The sequence below is a fragment of the Malurus melanocephalus genome, unplaced genomic scaffold (genome assembly GCF_030028575.1).
Source record: "Malurus melanocephalus ecotype Western Australia unplaced genomic scaffold, MMel_1.1 scaffold_844, whole genome shotgun sequence".
Taxonomy (NCBI): Eukaryota; Metazoa; Chordata; class Aves; order Passeriformes; family Maluridae; genus Malurus; species Malurus melanocephalus.
The window spans coordinates 82,402-97,477 of NW_026624076.1; the positions used below are offsets into that span (position 1 = coordinate 82,402).

Consider the following 15,076-nt stretch of genomic DNA (forward strand, 5'->3'; position numbering starts at 1 on the left):
ACACAGTCAACCATTGGATGCCTTCCAGGACCTGAATATATCAAACTGAGCAGGCTGACCCCCAAAACCACCAATTAACTGAAGTTAATTAGCCCCCTAATTAAATGGGAAACACAGTACTATTATTCCACCCAAGTGTCTTGACTTGATCCATACACATCATAATAATTTTTCATGCCAGTTACCCCATCTTGTGCCAGTGAAAAAGCAATGATACCTTTACTAGCTGGATTTACCAGCAACTGGATTAAGCTGCATCTCAGTGACAATCCTAAGCACTATTTTTGCAAAGAAAGCCTGTTAGAAACTTGGTGACCCCCATCAAAACTGGTGGAAGAGAAAGCAAGTGAAGTGAAGTGAACACTGAACACGTGTTATTAGGGCAGCACAGATTCACTCAGAGCACAAGACACAGTGCCAGGGTTTTTGCTCTCTCATGATGCTGCTGTTCAGTGGTACTGCTGGAGAGCTAGGGCAGGCATCCTGCTCACCCTGCAGAGAGTGCAGGAGCTGCTCTGGGGTTCTGATGCACCTYTTTGTGTCACAGCAACACAAAAGTGCCAAAGTTCCCTGGTTTAACCCATAACAAGCAATTACACACACCACAGGACCAAAGCTCTGCGTACCTTCTGTGTGACCTTCGGGCCAGTGTCMCCAGATGGAAGAGGATTTTCCAATTGTGAGCTGCTTCCAGTAATAYTGGGACATTTCTCCAGAGATTCTTTCTGCTGAAAGCCATCCTTCTGGACTCTGGTACATTGCTGGTTTGAATCACTGCAGAACTCTCTCAGTCTGTCCAGAGTTTGCAAACAGATACGGGGCTTTTCACGCTTCTGAGGTTCTACTTCAGTGAAAATAGACAACAAAAACATATTAACAATTTATTTTCTAAAAGAGAATGTCTATCAGAATAACATCAGTAAGCACAACCATTTTGCTCCATCTTTCTTTCCCCTACATTCCCTCTCCTCTCCCACTGAAGCCTTTCTGCCATGCACATAAACAGCTTGGTTAATCTCCCTGGAAAAACCAATATTCCTCACTTGTGTGCTTCTTCCCATGGGGGAAGAAATGCATCACTGTTTTTGGACTGACCAGTGCACAGCCACGAAATCAGTCAAGAATACTGGCAATTAAGCAGATGTTTTCAGTACATTTTTTTAAGCTGACAGTGTTTCTTGAGGGTGTCCTAGTGATACTTCAAACCATTACACCAACAAATTTAAGAGTTGCCACTTTGAAAATTAAGAGGTTAATTRTTTTTACTGAAATGTAATGATCTTTTTATTCACTGACCTGTTTTCATAGTAACCTTAACTTTTTAAATCTCTATTCAAAGGTGGAATTCTGGCCTTTCTGAGGCAACAGGGCAGCTGATGCTCCACAGCAGGAGCCCTGCACTGGAACTATTGACACTGAGGAAGCCTTCAGGCACAGCAGCCACAAATTGGGCTCCACAGAGCTGTCAGTGTCAGTCATGCTTCAGAACAGGTCTRAGACTCCTCAACCAACACAGCAAGGAAAATGGCAGCATCTCTGCCTGGACCTCTGGACCTTACTGACTTAGAAACCTGGTAAAGCTCAGTCTGACGAAGAGCACTTTGCAAAATAATTTAAGCAATGTTCATATGCCAGCTTCTGAGCCACAGAAAGGTGCTCACCATGGCTCTGCAAAGRCCTATCTTCCACCCAAGGGATGCTCCTCAAAGCAGCTGCCAAAACACTTTTTCACWTTTAACAATGGAAAATGTATTTACTGGTTGTCAATACCTGAAGGTTTGTTTACAATCAACCCACTTTTATCCTCAYTTTTAGTCTTCAGTGGGTTACAGAACTCTTCTAGAGTAATTTGTCGTGCCTTGGTCTTCTTCTCACATGGCTCTTCACTTTCGGTAGATGTGCTYCTTTTGATGCCAAACTCAGAAGCCTGAAACAGAAATTAAACTGAGTTCAATTACCTTTTCTCTCTGCTATCCTCTGAAAGAAAATAATGCAACCAACATTTTCACAAGCAGTTCATGCAAAATAATCCAACAATCCTATCCCATCCCTGGAAGTGTTCAAGGCCAAGCTAGAGGGGTTTGGACCAACCTGCTCCTTAGCTGTCTTTTGAAACATGCACTCTGAACACTCTGTAAACAGAAAATTCATCAACTTATGCTGTTCCATCATTGATCTCTTATAAAAAGCTTGACTAAATATGAAGAAGAAACTTACAACTCCAATAAAACATAAACAATTGGCAGAGAAGTATGCTATTCCAGAAGCTTGCTTCCACATTTCATAAGGCAACTCAAATGGTTCAGCTGGGGAATTTCAATTTCCTTAGAACTAAACAGGAACTCCATCCTCACTAAGCCCAAAATCTCTATATAAGCAGAGCCCACATGAGTAGCAGTTTCCAAGTCCACTGTTAATACCAACAAATTAATACTAATTAGGAAGCTTTTTCTACAGGGGCAGAAAGCTGTAATCACACCTTTCAAAATATATTTGGATCAAAGGTAATCAAAATAGCTGACTTGAGACACAGGTAGAAAAAGCAAAGGGCTGGAAAAAAGAAAGGGCTGGAAACAGTAACTACAGGGAGACTGGAAAATATAAATTAAATCCAGGTGCTGTACACAGCTGCTTTTCCCTGACTAATCCCACTGATCAGGTCTCATTTCTTGTTGGTCAGCCTTCGAAGTACATAAAGATCAAACACCAAAGAACATTCCTGACTTAAAATAATCTCAACATATTCCACATTTTGCAAAACTATGAGGCACAACACRTGCCAGGGGTCCAACGCTGGAGTGAGGCCCCAGTGACATGGACCCAACTCACCAAAGCTACCCCTGGCTCCAGCTCCTACAAAACAGACACATCCTTGATGACAGAATCCCAGGATTGATCCCAGACTGATTTAAAATAGGGATGTGGACAGAACCCTGTCTGTCACCATCTCAATTATCTCTTATATAATTGGAAATGATGTTTCATAAGCTGATGGTGATTTCCATTCAGCTGTCAATCTGTGCTCCCAGAATACCCCTTTGCCAATACCAGGGCAAACCTGATTCCTACTTCAACAATAATCTTTAGAACAGAATCCCAGGATATTTGGGGTTGGAAGGGATCTCTGCAGACCATCCAGGCCAATCCCTTGTCACTGCAGGGTCAGTGACACAAGAACGTGTCCAGGTGGGGTTGGGATTTCTCCAGAGAGGAGACTCCACACCCTCCCTGGGCAGCTGCTCCAGGGCTCTGCACCCTCGCTGTAAAGGTGGAAACTCGTGGTTTATTTTATGGCCATTGCTCCTCATCCTGTCCCTGGCCCCACAAACACAGTCTGGCCCATTCTCTGTCCCCTGTGAGGTGTTTGTATGGATTGATGGGATCCCTCACACCTTCCCTTCTCCAGGCTGAGCAGGCCCAGCTCCCGCAGTCTCTGCTCAGCACAGAGATGCTCCAGACCCCAAATCCTCCCTGTGGCCTCCCCAAGACCCTGTGCAATAACTCCGTGTCTGTCCTGCCAGGCTGCTCCCGGGATGCCTGGTACCAGTGCCCGGTGTCACCGCGGCCTTGTGGCCGTGTCCCGCCGGTTGTGCCCCGCACAGGGGACACCGGGACCCCGGAAAGCGACTGTGCCCTTCTCGCCCCGCTCCCAGCGCGCACCGTGTGGCGGGGCCCGCCTCTCTGGCCGCCGCTCGCCGCCGCTCCGAAGAACCTGCTGAGCACCGGCTGCCCCGCGGCCAGGCCGCCCCGCCGGCCCCTCGGCATGGCATCCCCCGCCACAGCACCGCCTCCCGCCGGATGCGCCCGCTCGGCCCGCCCCGGCCCGCCCCGGCGCGCAGAGCGGAGCGGCCATGGTACGCTCGCTCAACTCCATCGTGGCCGTGAGCCAGAACATGGGCATCGGCAAGGACGGGCGGCTGCCCTGGCCGCCCCTCAGGTATACCGCCGCTGCCGCCGGGCGGCCCGCCCGCACTACAGCTCCCAGCGCGCCCCGCGCGGCCCCTCCGCGCCCGCCTGTGGCCGCGCGGCGCGGGGCACGCTGGGAGCTGTAGTTCCTCGGGGGATGCGCTGTGAGGCGGGAAAGCGGCGSCGTGGCGGGAGCGGGGCTGTGGGGATGTCGGGGTGGCTTCCCYTCACGGCGTGGCGGCGGGGAACCGCTCATGGCGTGGGCTCTGGTTATCGCCCATGTAAGCACAGCCGGGGGACAAAGGTCCTGCCTCGGCCGTGGCACCGGCCCAGGTCCCGTCCAGCTGCACCTTCCCGGGATCCGCCAACTCTCCCTTTATATGTGGGGATTTCTGTTACAATTAGAGAAAATCGCAAAATGAAATAGAGAGAACTTATTCTTAGGGCAGGTTGTAACGCACTTGGTGCTTCCCCGGCAGGAACGAGTACAAGTATTTCCAGAGAATGACGAGCACGTCCCACGTGGAAGGTAATGCGGGCTGTGGGGCATCGGACACCCAAAAATCGGAATTTTGCTTTTCTTGCATTTCTTAGCCCTCTTCTGCACACAGCCTGTCCTCATAAACCTCCCCAGAATTTCAGCCCTTTGTAATMGTTTGGGTTAGATGAGGAAAGAAGATGAATCAGATACTTCAGCGGAGGTGGAGGTGATCTGTAGTAAAGCAATTCTGAAGTACTTCTTTCACCAAAAGAGTGTAAAAAACTTCACCTAAATTTTACCTAAAAAGTCTTAAAGTGGAACTCCAAGTTAGAAGTTGGTAGGTTTTCACAAGCTGCTTAATTAGCAGAGGTGGTTTATTCTTTTCAGGCTGCAGTAGTTTATCTAATTTGTTTGCTGTAGCYCAGCCCAGGCCCTTTGATCCATCCCTCTGACCCTTGTGACTATAAATTTGCTGAACTTTCTGAGTGCTGAGCCATGCATCAGAAAATCCAAGCCATGTGGATAGCATAGAGCAGAAATACTGTCGATGTTTGACAACGTGGTCACCTTTTCTTGATTTATTTGAGGGCGGGGGAATTGCTGCTGTTAAAACTCACTTTTTTGGTAAAGCTTCTGGTCAGCTGAATATGTTCCCTTGTTTTGGTTAGCTGACTTACTCCATTTTCTGGCTTCAAGATCTGTTCCATAATCCACAAGGAAATGTCTAATTTCATTTTGAAACAGTCCTAAGTGAAAGATTTTATTTATATCTTGGAGACCTGATCCAGCCCTTTGGAACCTTTGTAATTTATAATGACTTTGTAACCCTTTTGTATGTACAAAAAAAAGGACAGAACACAATTGACATTTATATGATAAGTCTTTTCGGATGTCTGCAAGTTGCATTTTACCTGGCACAGATTACCTGTGATCAAGGAAAAATATGTTTSAAATACAATTAAAAGGAAACATTTTGCTCCACCCTGCTTGCAGATCTTTTGCTTAACTGTGAGTTTGGCCACTGGGCAGGTAAGCTGCTTCATAACCAGACTGCTTAATGGATTATGCTGCCATAAATCTTCACACTATTGCCTCTGCTGACACTAATTTGGAAACGACGTGGAAAAACAAGACTACTATGGCATTATGTTTATTTCTCCATTTCCTCCTAAGGAAGAATATTCCTTTCCTTAGCAGCTTTGTATGTAAGAGGTAACCAGGTTGTGAATGGTTGGGTTTGATCAGATATTACATTTACAGGTGAATGTTAGGGTATGATTGAGCACCTGTAACACCTTCAGAGCTGGGGCCTGAGCCTGTGCTTTGGTTAAACTGAAGATGGGCTTGGAAAGGGATGTGAAGCTGTGAGTGTTGCTAAACAATKCAAATACATTCTCTCTTGTTCAGGTAAACAGAATGCTGTGATAATGGGTAAAAAAACGTGGTTCTCCATTCCTGAGAAGAACCGTCCTTTGAAAGACAGAATTAATATTGTGCTCAGCAGGGAGCTCAAGTGAGTATGATAAATACAGGCTCTGTAAAACAAATAAAAACCTGYACCAAAAYATGTCTGTAGCATTACAAAATACARTAGTTCCAAATGTAGCAATTKTTATATCTGATAGRAAGTGGTTCWGCTGTTGGTTCTGAGTGTTACAKCTACTTCACTCTTAATTTTTAAWTTTTTTWAATTCATTCACAAGGTAATTGGCATTATGCTTTGCATCATGAGTACTACTTCTRGCTCTACTCACAAACCATTTGACAATTTTCAGTAGTGTTTCTGACTCATGTATTTAACTGAATTTCTCTAATTCCTGCATAGATTGGTGGCTCTAAATCAGGCTTTTGAAGTTTATTTTTATTAGGATTTGTGGATGAACTGTCYTTTTTCAGAGCTCTCTTCTTGAATGCATTGGCCACAGTCACCCAAATACTCTTAAATAAACATGGGCACTGGCAGTGATTTATTGCTTTGCAGGATGTTGATGTATTTGCAGGTGATTCTGGAGGTGGGCAGGGTATTTTGGTTTTTTGACYAGTTTTATTGAATAAAACATTAATATTCTGGAATTCAAGCAAAAATCTACATTTAATTTCTATATTATCAGAATTTAATTAATTTATAGATTATATATTTCTGGTCTAGATATGTGAATTTCTCAGTTATGCTTTTTCAAAAACATGTTATGAAATTTCAGGTTTGTAATTTRTAATGACTCCTATTTTTGGCTTGACCCTAAATTACAGTTAGGATGTGATCTATTAAACAATCCTGCAGTCAGATGAGGCTTCTAACACAATTTGGCAATAGCAGGCACTTCAAAATAATTAACTAATAGGAAGCTTTTGGTTCTTTGTTAATTCAGCAAAGCACATGATGTGTCTAGCTTTTATTGATGATCATGATGAATAGTCCTTTATTTCTTTAGTAATAAAACTTTGCTTTTTCTAGGGAAGCCCCGAAAGGAGCACATTATCTTTCCAAAAGTCTGGATGACGCTTTGGCTCTTTTGGATTCACCAGARTTACAAAGTAAAGTAGACATGGTTTGGATCGTGGGAGGCTCTGCAGTGTACAAGGTACATTTAGCCTACTCCTAAATTCCTCATTTTCTGCGATGGGATGAGGATGAAGTTTTTATTACTGCTGCTTTAGGAAGTGCTTTCCCTTTACACAACCTGCAAACTGCAGTGATTGCAACAGAACAAGTCTCAGCTCTCAGGTTCAGAATACCTGTCCAGAAACTGAACATTGCTCTTGCAATGGGCCAGTGTCACACAGATGTTATGCTTTTGAAAGCTTTTCTTAAGTATCTAAATTGCTAGGTTTTTCAGACAAAGCTCATATTGTCGTGTTTATTTTACTGAGCCCATATTATTATGTTTATTTTACTGAGATTGCTGACTGACCCTGCTAAGGATGTGAAAAGAAAAAAAAAAAGGAAAAGTGCTCCAGCATTTTTAGCCAGAGTATGACATTTTATAAATGTAAATGGGCTAGCAAATAGGATTTAGAGAGAGCTGACAGGTAGGTCATGGTATCAGCAATAACAGGAGATAATCATACAACAGAATGTTGCACTCACTCTGCTTTCCCATCCAGCAATATTCCTACTGCTCCCACTCCCTAGGTCAAGAATTGTAAAGCAAAATCTTTTTAATAGTGAAGGAAACGGTGCTGCTGTCCTTTAGTCATTACAAGTATGCTGGGAGATACACTCCACTTGCTTGCTGTTTGGCACTTGAACATTAGATGTATGATGACAGTGCCATCATGTACTTGGTGGAAAATTGGGGCTGATACTCTGCCTTGTGTATGGGGTAGGAAAATTGTCTGGTATTTCATGCCTTTGCAGTTTGTACCTTTCGTGAACCTCTTCTCTGAGGAAATACATCTTTTACAGCATAAACAGTGAAGTAGTTACAGATTGCTAGGATTGTAAGAAAAATGAGGAGCATATACAAATAGCACTCTTGCTCTTCTACCCTTTTGTTTTGTTTTCTAATCACTTCAGTCTGTGATGAAGTTCACCATATATTCAATGTGCAAATGCATTCAATCTTCTATCAGATATTATTCTGCAGAAGCAGTGTCCCTGTCTCACAGCCATSACAGTGTTCCATGCAGAGGCTTTCTGAGAGGGCTTCTCCTCRCAGAGGTGCTCAGCAGGAGCTGGAGCCTGGCTGTGGCTGCTGCTGCAGCTCTGCAGCTGTGAGCAGGAGCATTGCCCCTTCCCTGCCACAGCCAGGGGCTCAGCTGTAAAGAGTTACTGCCTCTGCTACTTCTTCCAAGAGCACTTGTCTTGGAGGCTTCTATTTTAATTATTTTTCCAGCATCTATCTGATATTTGGGAGAAAACAATGCCTTTTTGTTTGACTATTTCTCACCAGTACTCAGACTATAAATTGGCAGTTTTGATCAAGGGTAATTCACAATGTGCTGTTTGTGCTGATCCAGTGCCAGAGGATGTGTCTTAAAGAATTAGGAGACCTGGTTATCCTTAACATGGAAAAGCATTGAGAGAGCTGGGAAGGTGCGGTCTGGAGAACAGAAGGCTCCAGGGAGATATSAGAACCATTTCCAGTGCATAAAGGGGCTCCAGGAGAGCTGGAGAAGGATTTTGGAGAAGGRRCCMAGTGACAGGGMAAGAGRGAATGGCTTGCCCAGGGTTAGRTGGGATATTGGGAAGGAACTCTTGGCTGTGAGGAGGCTCTGGCTGCCCCTGGATCCCTGGCAGTGCCCAAAACCAGGCTGGATACTGGGGCTGGGAGCAGCCTACAGTAGTGGTAAATGACCCTAGCCATGGCAGGGGATTGGAACAAGATGAGCTTTAGGGTTCTGTCCAACCCAMACCCTTCAGTGGTTCTAAAATTTCAGCTGTTTCTCCTCTGTCAAGCATCTATTCAGGACATTTCAAAGGAAAGTTTAATTCATTAGAAAGAAATCTGACAGTTTTATAGATTCCTGCACTCACACTAGCTTTGTGATGTTAACTGAAAGGTTTGATGGGAACCATACACCTCTACCAAAACTGCAGGTGATATTTTTAGTGCCTGTATTAAAGATGCACAAAGGATTTTACAGGATTATTTCCATCATACCAGGTACAAATGTGTGGGAAGTAAAATAGCAATTGGAAATTGAAGGGAATAACTTTATTCAGGAGGTGTAGGTATTTGGTTTTAAAGCATTATTTTGATCTCACTATTTTGTGCTACCCAATGGTTGGAACTGATTTTTTTTATTAGTAGAGGCCTGTGCTGTTYTATAGAAAGGATTACCCCTTTTTGGTTATTCAAGTTATTAAAGGACAGAAAATCAAGTCTGTTTATACTTTCCAGTGTCAAATAGGAAGGATGTTCACCTGAGAGCTTCTTGCTGCCCTTTTAGATCTAGGCTAGCACTTGCAGGTGACAGAGTTGCAGGTTCATCCCCAAGAAATGTTGTTCGTGGATATCAAACCAGTTCCCAGGTACAACTCAAACATKRTGAGTGGAGAMAATTRGAACATTCATTAACARTTTGGACTCAATGATCTTGGAAGTCTTTTCCAGCMTTAGTGATTCTACAATTCTGTGATTTCAAACCCCTGTTTCTGATCTGAGTTCAGACACTGCTGCGCCCTGTGTGGAGGTATTGTCTCTTAAAATGAGAGGTTYGGGTCTTGGTGCTAACTCTGAAAAAGTGTGCTTTCTGGACATCCTAGAGGGGTCAGAGACTCACAGAGTGGTTTAGGTTGGAAAGAACTTYAAGGCTCATCTCACTGCAAATYGGCAGGGRTACCTTCCCCTAGATCAGGTTACTCTGAGTCTTCTCCTAATAAATTGTATCAATCTCTTTTAACTTTTACATTTAAACTGTGGTTTAGGCTGGTAAAAAGCAACATTGAGATTTTACTAAGAATAGGAACTGTAAGTGTGTCATGTCCTTAAATATTAAATAGGGTGTTGTTAAGAAAAGCAAACAAAACCAACAAAACCACASRCATACATACAAAGACRCAAAAAATGCAATAGACTCAGGAGTCAGGTTCCTTGTGTGCATGTTATGGTTTTATGATGCGTGGAGTGAGTATGTCAGCATTCTACCAGCTCAGCAGTGTGCATCCTCTAATTTCTCCTCAGTCTCAAAAAAGTGAAACCAATGGAGTGGTCTGGACAGGGCAAGACTGAATTGAGTATCAGTGAGGAACTGTTTATTCCTCGTGGAAATGACAGCCCTGTGTAATAAAGCTCCTTTGCCATCCCCGCATGTCCTCAGCAGGGTCAGGATGGCAGGCARTGGCTGATTTAACCACGTACTTAAATCCCAAAGCAGGGGAAAGTTGCACTGAGCAGAACAGAGCAGGTGAAATGGAAAAGCATGTTTGTTCTTGCCTCTTGCATGCTCACTGCCAGGCACTGGGCACTCCCAACTGCTGAGGAGGAACATGTGGCCTGAAACCAACCTGAGCCAGTTGCTCTTCCCCAAGTTCTCCGTTTGTTCATGGCCCCCAGAACTGGTCYAGCAAAGTGAAGAAGCATTTGCCTGTTTTTTATGAATGTGGGGACAGTGACACAGCTGGTTGGTTTACTCACCTAATGAAACCATTTATCTACAGCAGAGGTCACCATCTGGTCCTCTTTGGGTTAAATTCAACTTTTTTTGCAACACCTGTGGTCAGTCCTTCCCTCTGCTCTTCCCTGGTCTGTTGTAGGGGTAGAGGGTTCTTGATCAATTCCCACAGAGTTCAGTAAGAAGTTGATTTAYTCTTCTACTACAAAGCAGAAGGATCTGTTTACAGAACACATTTTTATTTGTGAAGCAGATTATTCTGTGTCTTTTCTAATCTCCCTGTCATTACTTAAATGAAGAAAAATACTGATTTTTGTGTATAAACTGAATGGACACCAGTTCACTGCTGTTGGATGCTTGTGTGTTGTGACTTAGCCCTTTCATTTTTAACTGCTCTCTAGTAGAGCAGCTTTTCAACAAATTAACCTCTCAGCAGTGGTAACAATTAATTTTATTGGATTCCATTTGTTATTGCTTGGTTCCTGTGCTTGTTGAAGTAGTACCTAATAGCCTGCTGCATGGTGAGTCACCTTCCACAAAGAGCATTGCTCGTAGCCAGTTACAGGGAAAGGGAGGAATAGCTGCAAGCTTTTCGAAMATGTGTTGTAACCAGGCCCAGTGTAGCTTTTCACTGCTTTTTTTTAATGCCCACAAATCCTGAAGGAGTTGCCTTTTTTYGATCTCAAGACACAATGTCTGTTCTTAACTCCTGAATTTGTTAGTGAAGAGCTCGCCTGACAAGTGTTGTCTTAAACATTTTCATCCAGGGAGCTGGGAAACATCATAAAAGCTTTCAGCACAGGTTATCATTTTGCCACAATCCAGAGATCCAGCTTTGAGGTTAAACTAATGGTTAATTTGAGCTCTGGAATTGCAACTAATGYAGACTAAAAATACAGTATAAATTCCTAGCAGTGACATGAATTAAACATCAGAACAAATTACCTTGTGATGTGGACATCTGACACCATGTAAACCTTCCTGTTTCTCAGAGAGRTGTGATTCAGAAACTGCTTGTTGTGACAGGGCCTGCTGTTCCTTTCTTCTCACAGGGCCATTCAGATTTTGTTCTTAAGTTCTGTCAGATACCCCAGGGTCTGAGAATAGGTATTKCTGCCACTTACCGGGTGGAACTGACACAGGGCGAAATTATCCCTTCAGAAAGTGCTCTTCAGCAGAGTCTAAAAGAGGAGTTACAGAGTGTAATTTTCACGGCTTTGCTAAAAGCCTGTGATACATAAAATTGTGCCTGAGTTTGTGTTGTTTCTAAAGGCAGCAATGGAGAAACCAATTCATCACCGACTGTTTGTGACAAGAGTCTTGAAGGAATTTGAAAGTGACACGTTTTTTCCAGAAATTGACTATAAAGTCTTCAAGCTTCTCACCGAGTAAGTACCAAAATGCATACCGGGMTAGTCTTCAGAATAACCTAATTTGAACATGTAAGAGTTTTATTGAGGTTGTGTTGGTTTGAGTTAGAGGTGAATTTTTCCCCAGAAGCATGTTTTAMTTGCAACCTGGAATGGCACCATACTGTGCACAGAGGTTCTTGGAGCTTGCTGWGTTCTTCAACTTTCCTGTAATCTTTACATTAAAGAATTGTCTATGATGTCAGTTTGCTCTAAAAGTAGCTTTTCTTATTGTTTCTGGGTTTAGAATTACTCAAATATTTACTAAGCTTTGTAACTCTCAGTATGTTTTTGGTCAATGGTATTTAGCCTCTGAATGTGTGGTAAATTGCCAAAGACAAATTAAATGAGTTTGTCTATGGAAGGTTGAGCTTTATGGATTTTTAAGGTTATTCCTTTTTTCTTGAGAAAATTACTTCTTCATAACAAATGTAGTAGGAAAAAGTGTACAAAAACTTACAGTTTCTGCCATTCACTTGGTTTCTTCTATAATATCCTTGTCATACTCCAGTCATACTCCAGTCATGCTTTTATGTCCTCTCCGACAAGATTACATCCAACAGGCACTAAGGAGGCAGCAAAATTCAGACACCTGCCTCAAGTACCAGGAAGGGCCAGAGCTGTTCCTCTTCCTGCAGCTTCTTTTTTGGCTCCCAGCTGGTTACAGACCAGCAGCGGAAGAAACAGAAAATATGAGGAGTCAAACTCTCTGCAGGGGGCACGGGAATGCATTAGCACAGCTCTGGGGAACGGTAGGCAGGGGCAGGGAAGAGGAATGTGGGATAGATAAGGTGGGTGGTGATGATGAGTCACATTCTCCAATTTCAATATATTCTGAACAACACAGTGCTCGTTTGAGTGTCCAGAGATCTGACCCAAAGCTCCTCCTCTCCCTCTTGGCGGTGCCTCGGGTATACGTTGGTTTTGGCCCATGTACTGAAATGAACGTTTGGCATTAGAACATGATTTTGTGAAATAGCAGGTAATTTCCTTGCTAAAGTGGAAGCCTGACGATGCCAAACCTTACCAAATAAATTTAAAATGTATCTCTCCCTCAAACTCTGTATTACTCATACAAAACCCTTGTTATTTCAAGAGGAAGGGAGATGAAAAGATTTTTGAAAGTATAAATAAAAAGTGCTTTGGAAAACCTGGAATATAGAGGAACTCTTTTTATGGAAGCAGTCAGTTTCTTGAGTAATCTCTTGGAGACTTGTAGGAWACCTCATTCTTAGCATTTACTCTAAACTGACTTAGGAAAAGCAAGGCAAGAAAACAAGCCAAAATGTTCCATTCCATATCTCTTCTTTGCTTCCTTGGCAGATACTTTACATATTATGTTGGAGGCTTTAATAAAAATGTTGGGTATCTTCCTACTAAGCGAAAAAATGGGAGGAGGGGGTGTTTTGATATTTTGATGCGTTCTTGATGTAAAAGGTGTGCACATAAGTTGTGGATAGTAGTTAATATGATTCCTAAAAATAGTTTACCTGTTCTAAAGACAGTATTTTCATTTCCTTTTATGAACAACTTGCTTTCCTAGTTGATTGGATAAATTACAGGTGAATCATAATTACATTCTTACCTACTTGTTGGCTTCTGCTTTTTCTTCTCTCCCTAGGTACCCAGGTGTCCCTGCYGGTATCCAAGAAGAGAATGGGATCCAGTACAAATTTGAAGTGTATGAAAAAGCTGTCGTGGCACCATAAGTGAGGCATTCTGTACTTCSCTGTAAGGGCAGGCATTTTAAATCACCTAGTCTTACTGCGTGTTAAGATATATTAAATTTTTGAAGAAACTCATGTCTGATAATAAAATACCTCAGTAGTGAATGGTTCCCAAACCCACACCCCACAGCCCCAAGGTACACTCTGCAGTGGGAAGGGGRTCTGCAGTGTGAAGGAGGTAGATCTGAGCAAATCCTCAACAAAGGTTGCATGAGATCTCACATTGACCTTACAGCCCATGGCAGCATCCCAGACAATTCTATGGGTAATGAAAGGCGTTAGAATGTGTCAGAGTTTTTCTACTGAAACCAAGGGTTTTARTATCTCCTTGTCCAAAACATCCAGCAATGGGAAAGCATCAGTCTTCCCCAGTTTCCCATCAGTCTTCCCCAGTTTTGACTGTCATGTTGTATACATTTATAACAGCCTTTAAAATGTAGTGGTGTAGAAGGAAGGTTAGGCCCACTAGGAGAAGGAGGGTCTGGAAGTCTCACGAGGCAGGTGAGGAATGCCCTGACCCTTTCTGTCCCTCCAGGAAGTGAGKGTAGCAGGATCACCAGTGCTGCTACACCTGCTCAGGTGGGCTCCACACAGRCTCCCACAGGGTCACAGCCTCCTTCATGCGTCTCCTGCTCGGGATTGTGCTCCCCGTGGGCTGCGGGGGAATCTGCGCTGCAGCATCCTGAGCACCCACTCCCCTCCTGCCACATCTGGGAGCTGCAGGGCTCTTCTCCTCTCCCTTCTTGCTCCTCTCAACACAGCTGTTGTTCCCCACAGATTTTTCCCCTCATTTTTAGCTCTGTTACCCAGAGGTGTCACTGCCCCTGATGGGCTCAGCCTTGTCCAGGGCAGGTCCCTCCTGGAGCCAGTGGTGTACAGGGGACACTTCCAGCAGCTCTCACAGAAACCACTCTTGCAGAGCCCCTGCTCCCCAAACCTGGCCACACAAACCCAGCAAAATCTGGTAAAGAAACTTTAYTATTTCCCTGACTTCACTGCCATGTGAAGGCTTTGCTGCTCTTGTAAAAACCCTCTCTGTCAGTTTGACCACAGACAATTCACAGTGGAGGAAGATATACATTAAYTTCTTAAAATCTGTGTTCCTRTKTCCTTGCCAAGCACTATCAGTAAARGTGCAGTTCATCTGTCAGTRTGATTTTGAATGTGCCAAATAGGGATTAGAAACAGTGGAGTAGTCCTGTTTCATCTTTATTAAATATAGTTAAATATAAAAATATCAAATATATTGAATAAACTAGTAAATAATTTGCATTGATGTTTCCTTAGAATATTAGCTGTGAGCACCCCTTGAATTTGCCATGGCTCTTTACAGCACGTAGCTGATAAAACCCACCATTTTTGCAGCATCTGCTCTGGGTTGTCTCAGTTTTCTGTGTTTCCTTTAAAACTGTAAGCACTTCCCGGTATTGATCTTCTTGTTCCATGTGCACCGATGCTACATCGATTGATAAAAACAAGTTTATGCTTACATAATG

General features: G+C 43.4%; 2 protein-coding genes across 4 annotated transcripts in view; one reads left to right on the forward strand and one right to left on the reverse strand.

The window, feature by feature from the left end:
- MSH3 (mutS homolog 3) overlaps positions 1 to 3,786 on the reverse strand; it is an 83,961-nt gene extending 80,175 nt beyond the window's left edge. Inside the window, exons 1-3 of the mRNA XM_057385564.1 lie at positions 3,661 to 3,786; positions 1,771 to 1,927; positions 627 to 844 (exon numbers count right to left, since the gene is read on the reverse strand). Of these exons, the coding sequence (XP_057241547.1) occupies positions 627 to 844; positions 1,771 to 1,927; positions 3,661 to 3,765 (480 nt within the window). The 5' untranslated portion in view covers positions 3,766 to 3,786. The remainder of the gene's footprint in view (positions 1 to 626; positions 845 to 1,770; positions 1,928 to 3,660) is intronic.
- A 12-nt stretch (positions 3,787 to 3,798) lies between these two features.
- Positions 3,799 to 14,217, forward strand: DHFR (dihydrofolate reductase). 3 transcript variants are annotated; one of them, XM_057385565.1, is made up of 6 exons: positions 3,799 to 3,937; positions 4,386 to 4,435; positions 5,795 to 5,900; positions 6,843 to 6,969; positions 11,717 to 11,832; positions 13,475 to 14,215. In XM_057385565.1, exons 1-6 carry the CDS (start codon positions 3,852 to 3,854, stop codon positions 13,560 to 13,562), a joined length of 573 nt encoding a protein of 190 aa, XP_057241548.1. In that variant the 5' UTR covers positions 3,799 to 3,851; the 3' UTR covers positions 13,563 to 14,215. The 3 variants fall into 3 exon arrangements, with proteins under 3 accessions (XP_057241548.1, XP_057241549.1, XP_057241550.1); XM_057385566.1 differs by having other exon boundaries at positions 3,873 to 3,937; positions 4,356 to 4,435; positions 13,475 to 14,216; XM_057385567.1 differs by lacking the exon at positions 4,386 to 4,435 and having other exon boundaries at positions 3,896 to 3,937; positions 13,475 to 14,217.
- Positions 14,218 to 15,076: the final 859 nt, after the last annotated feature.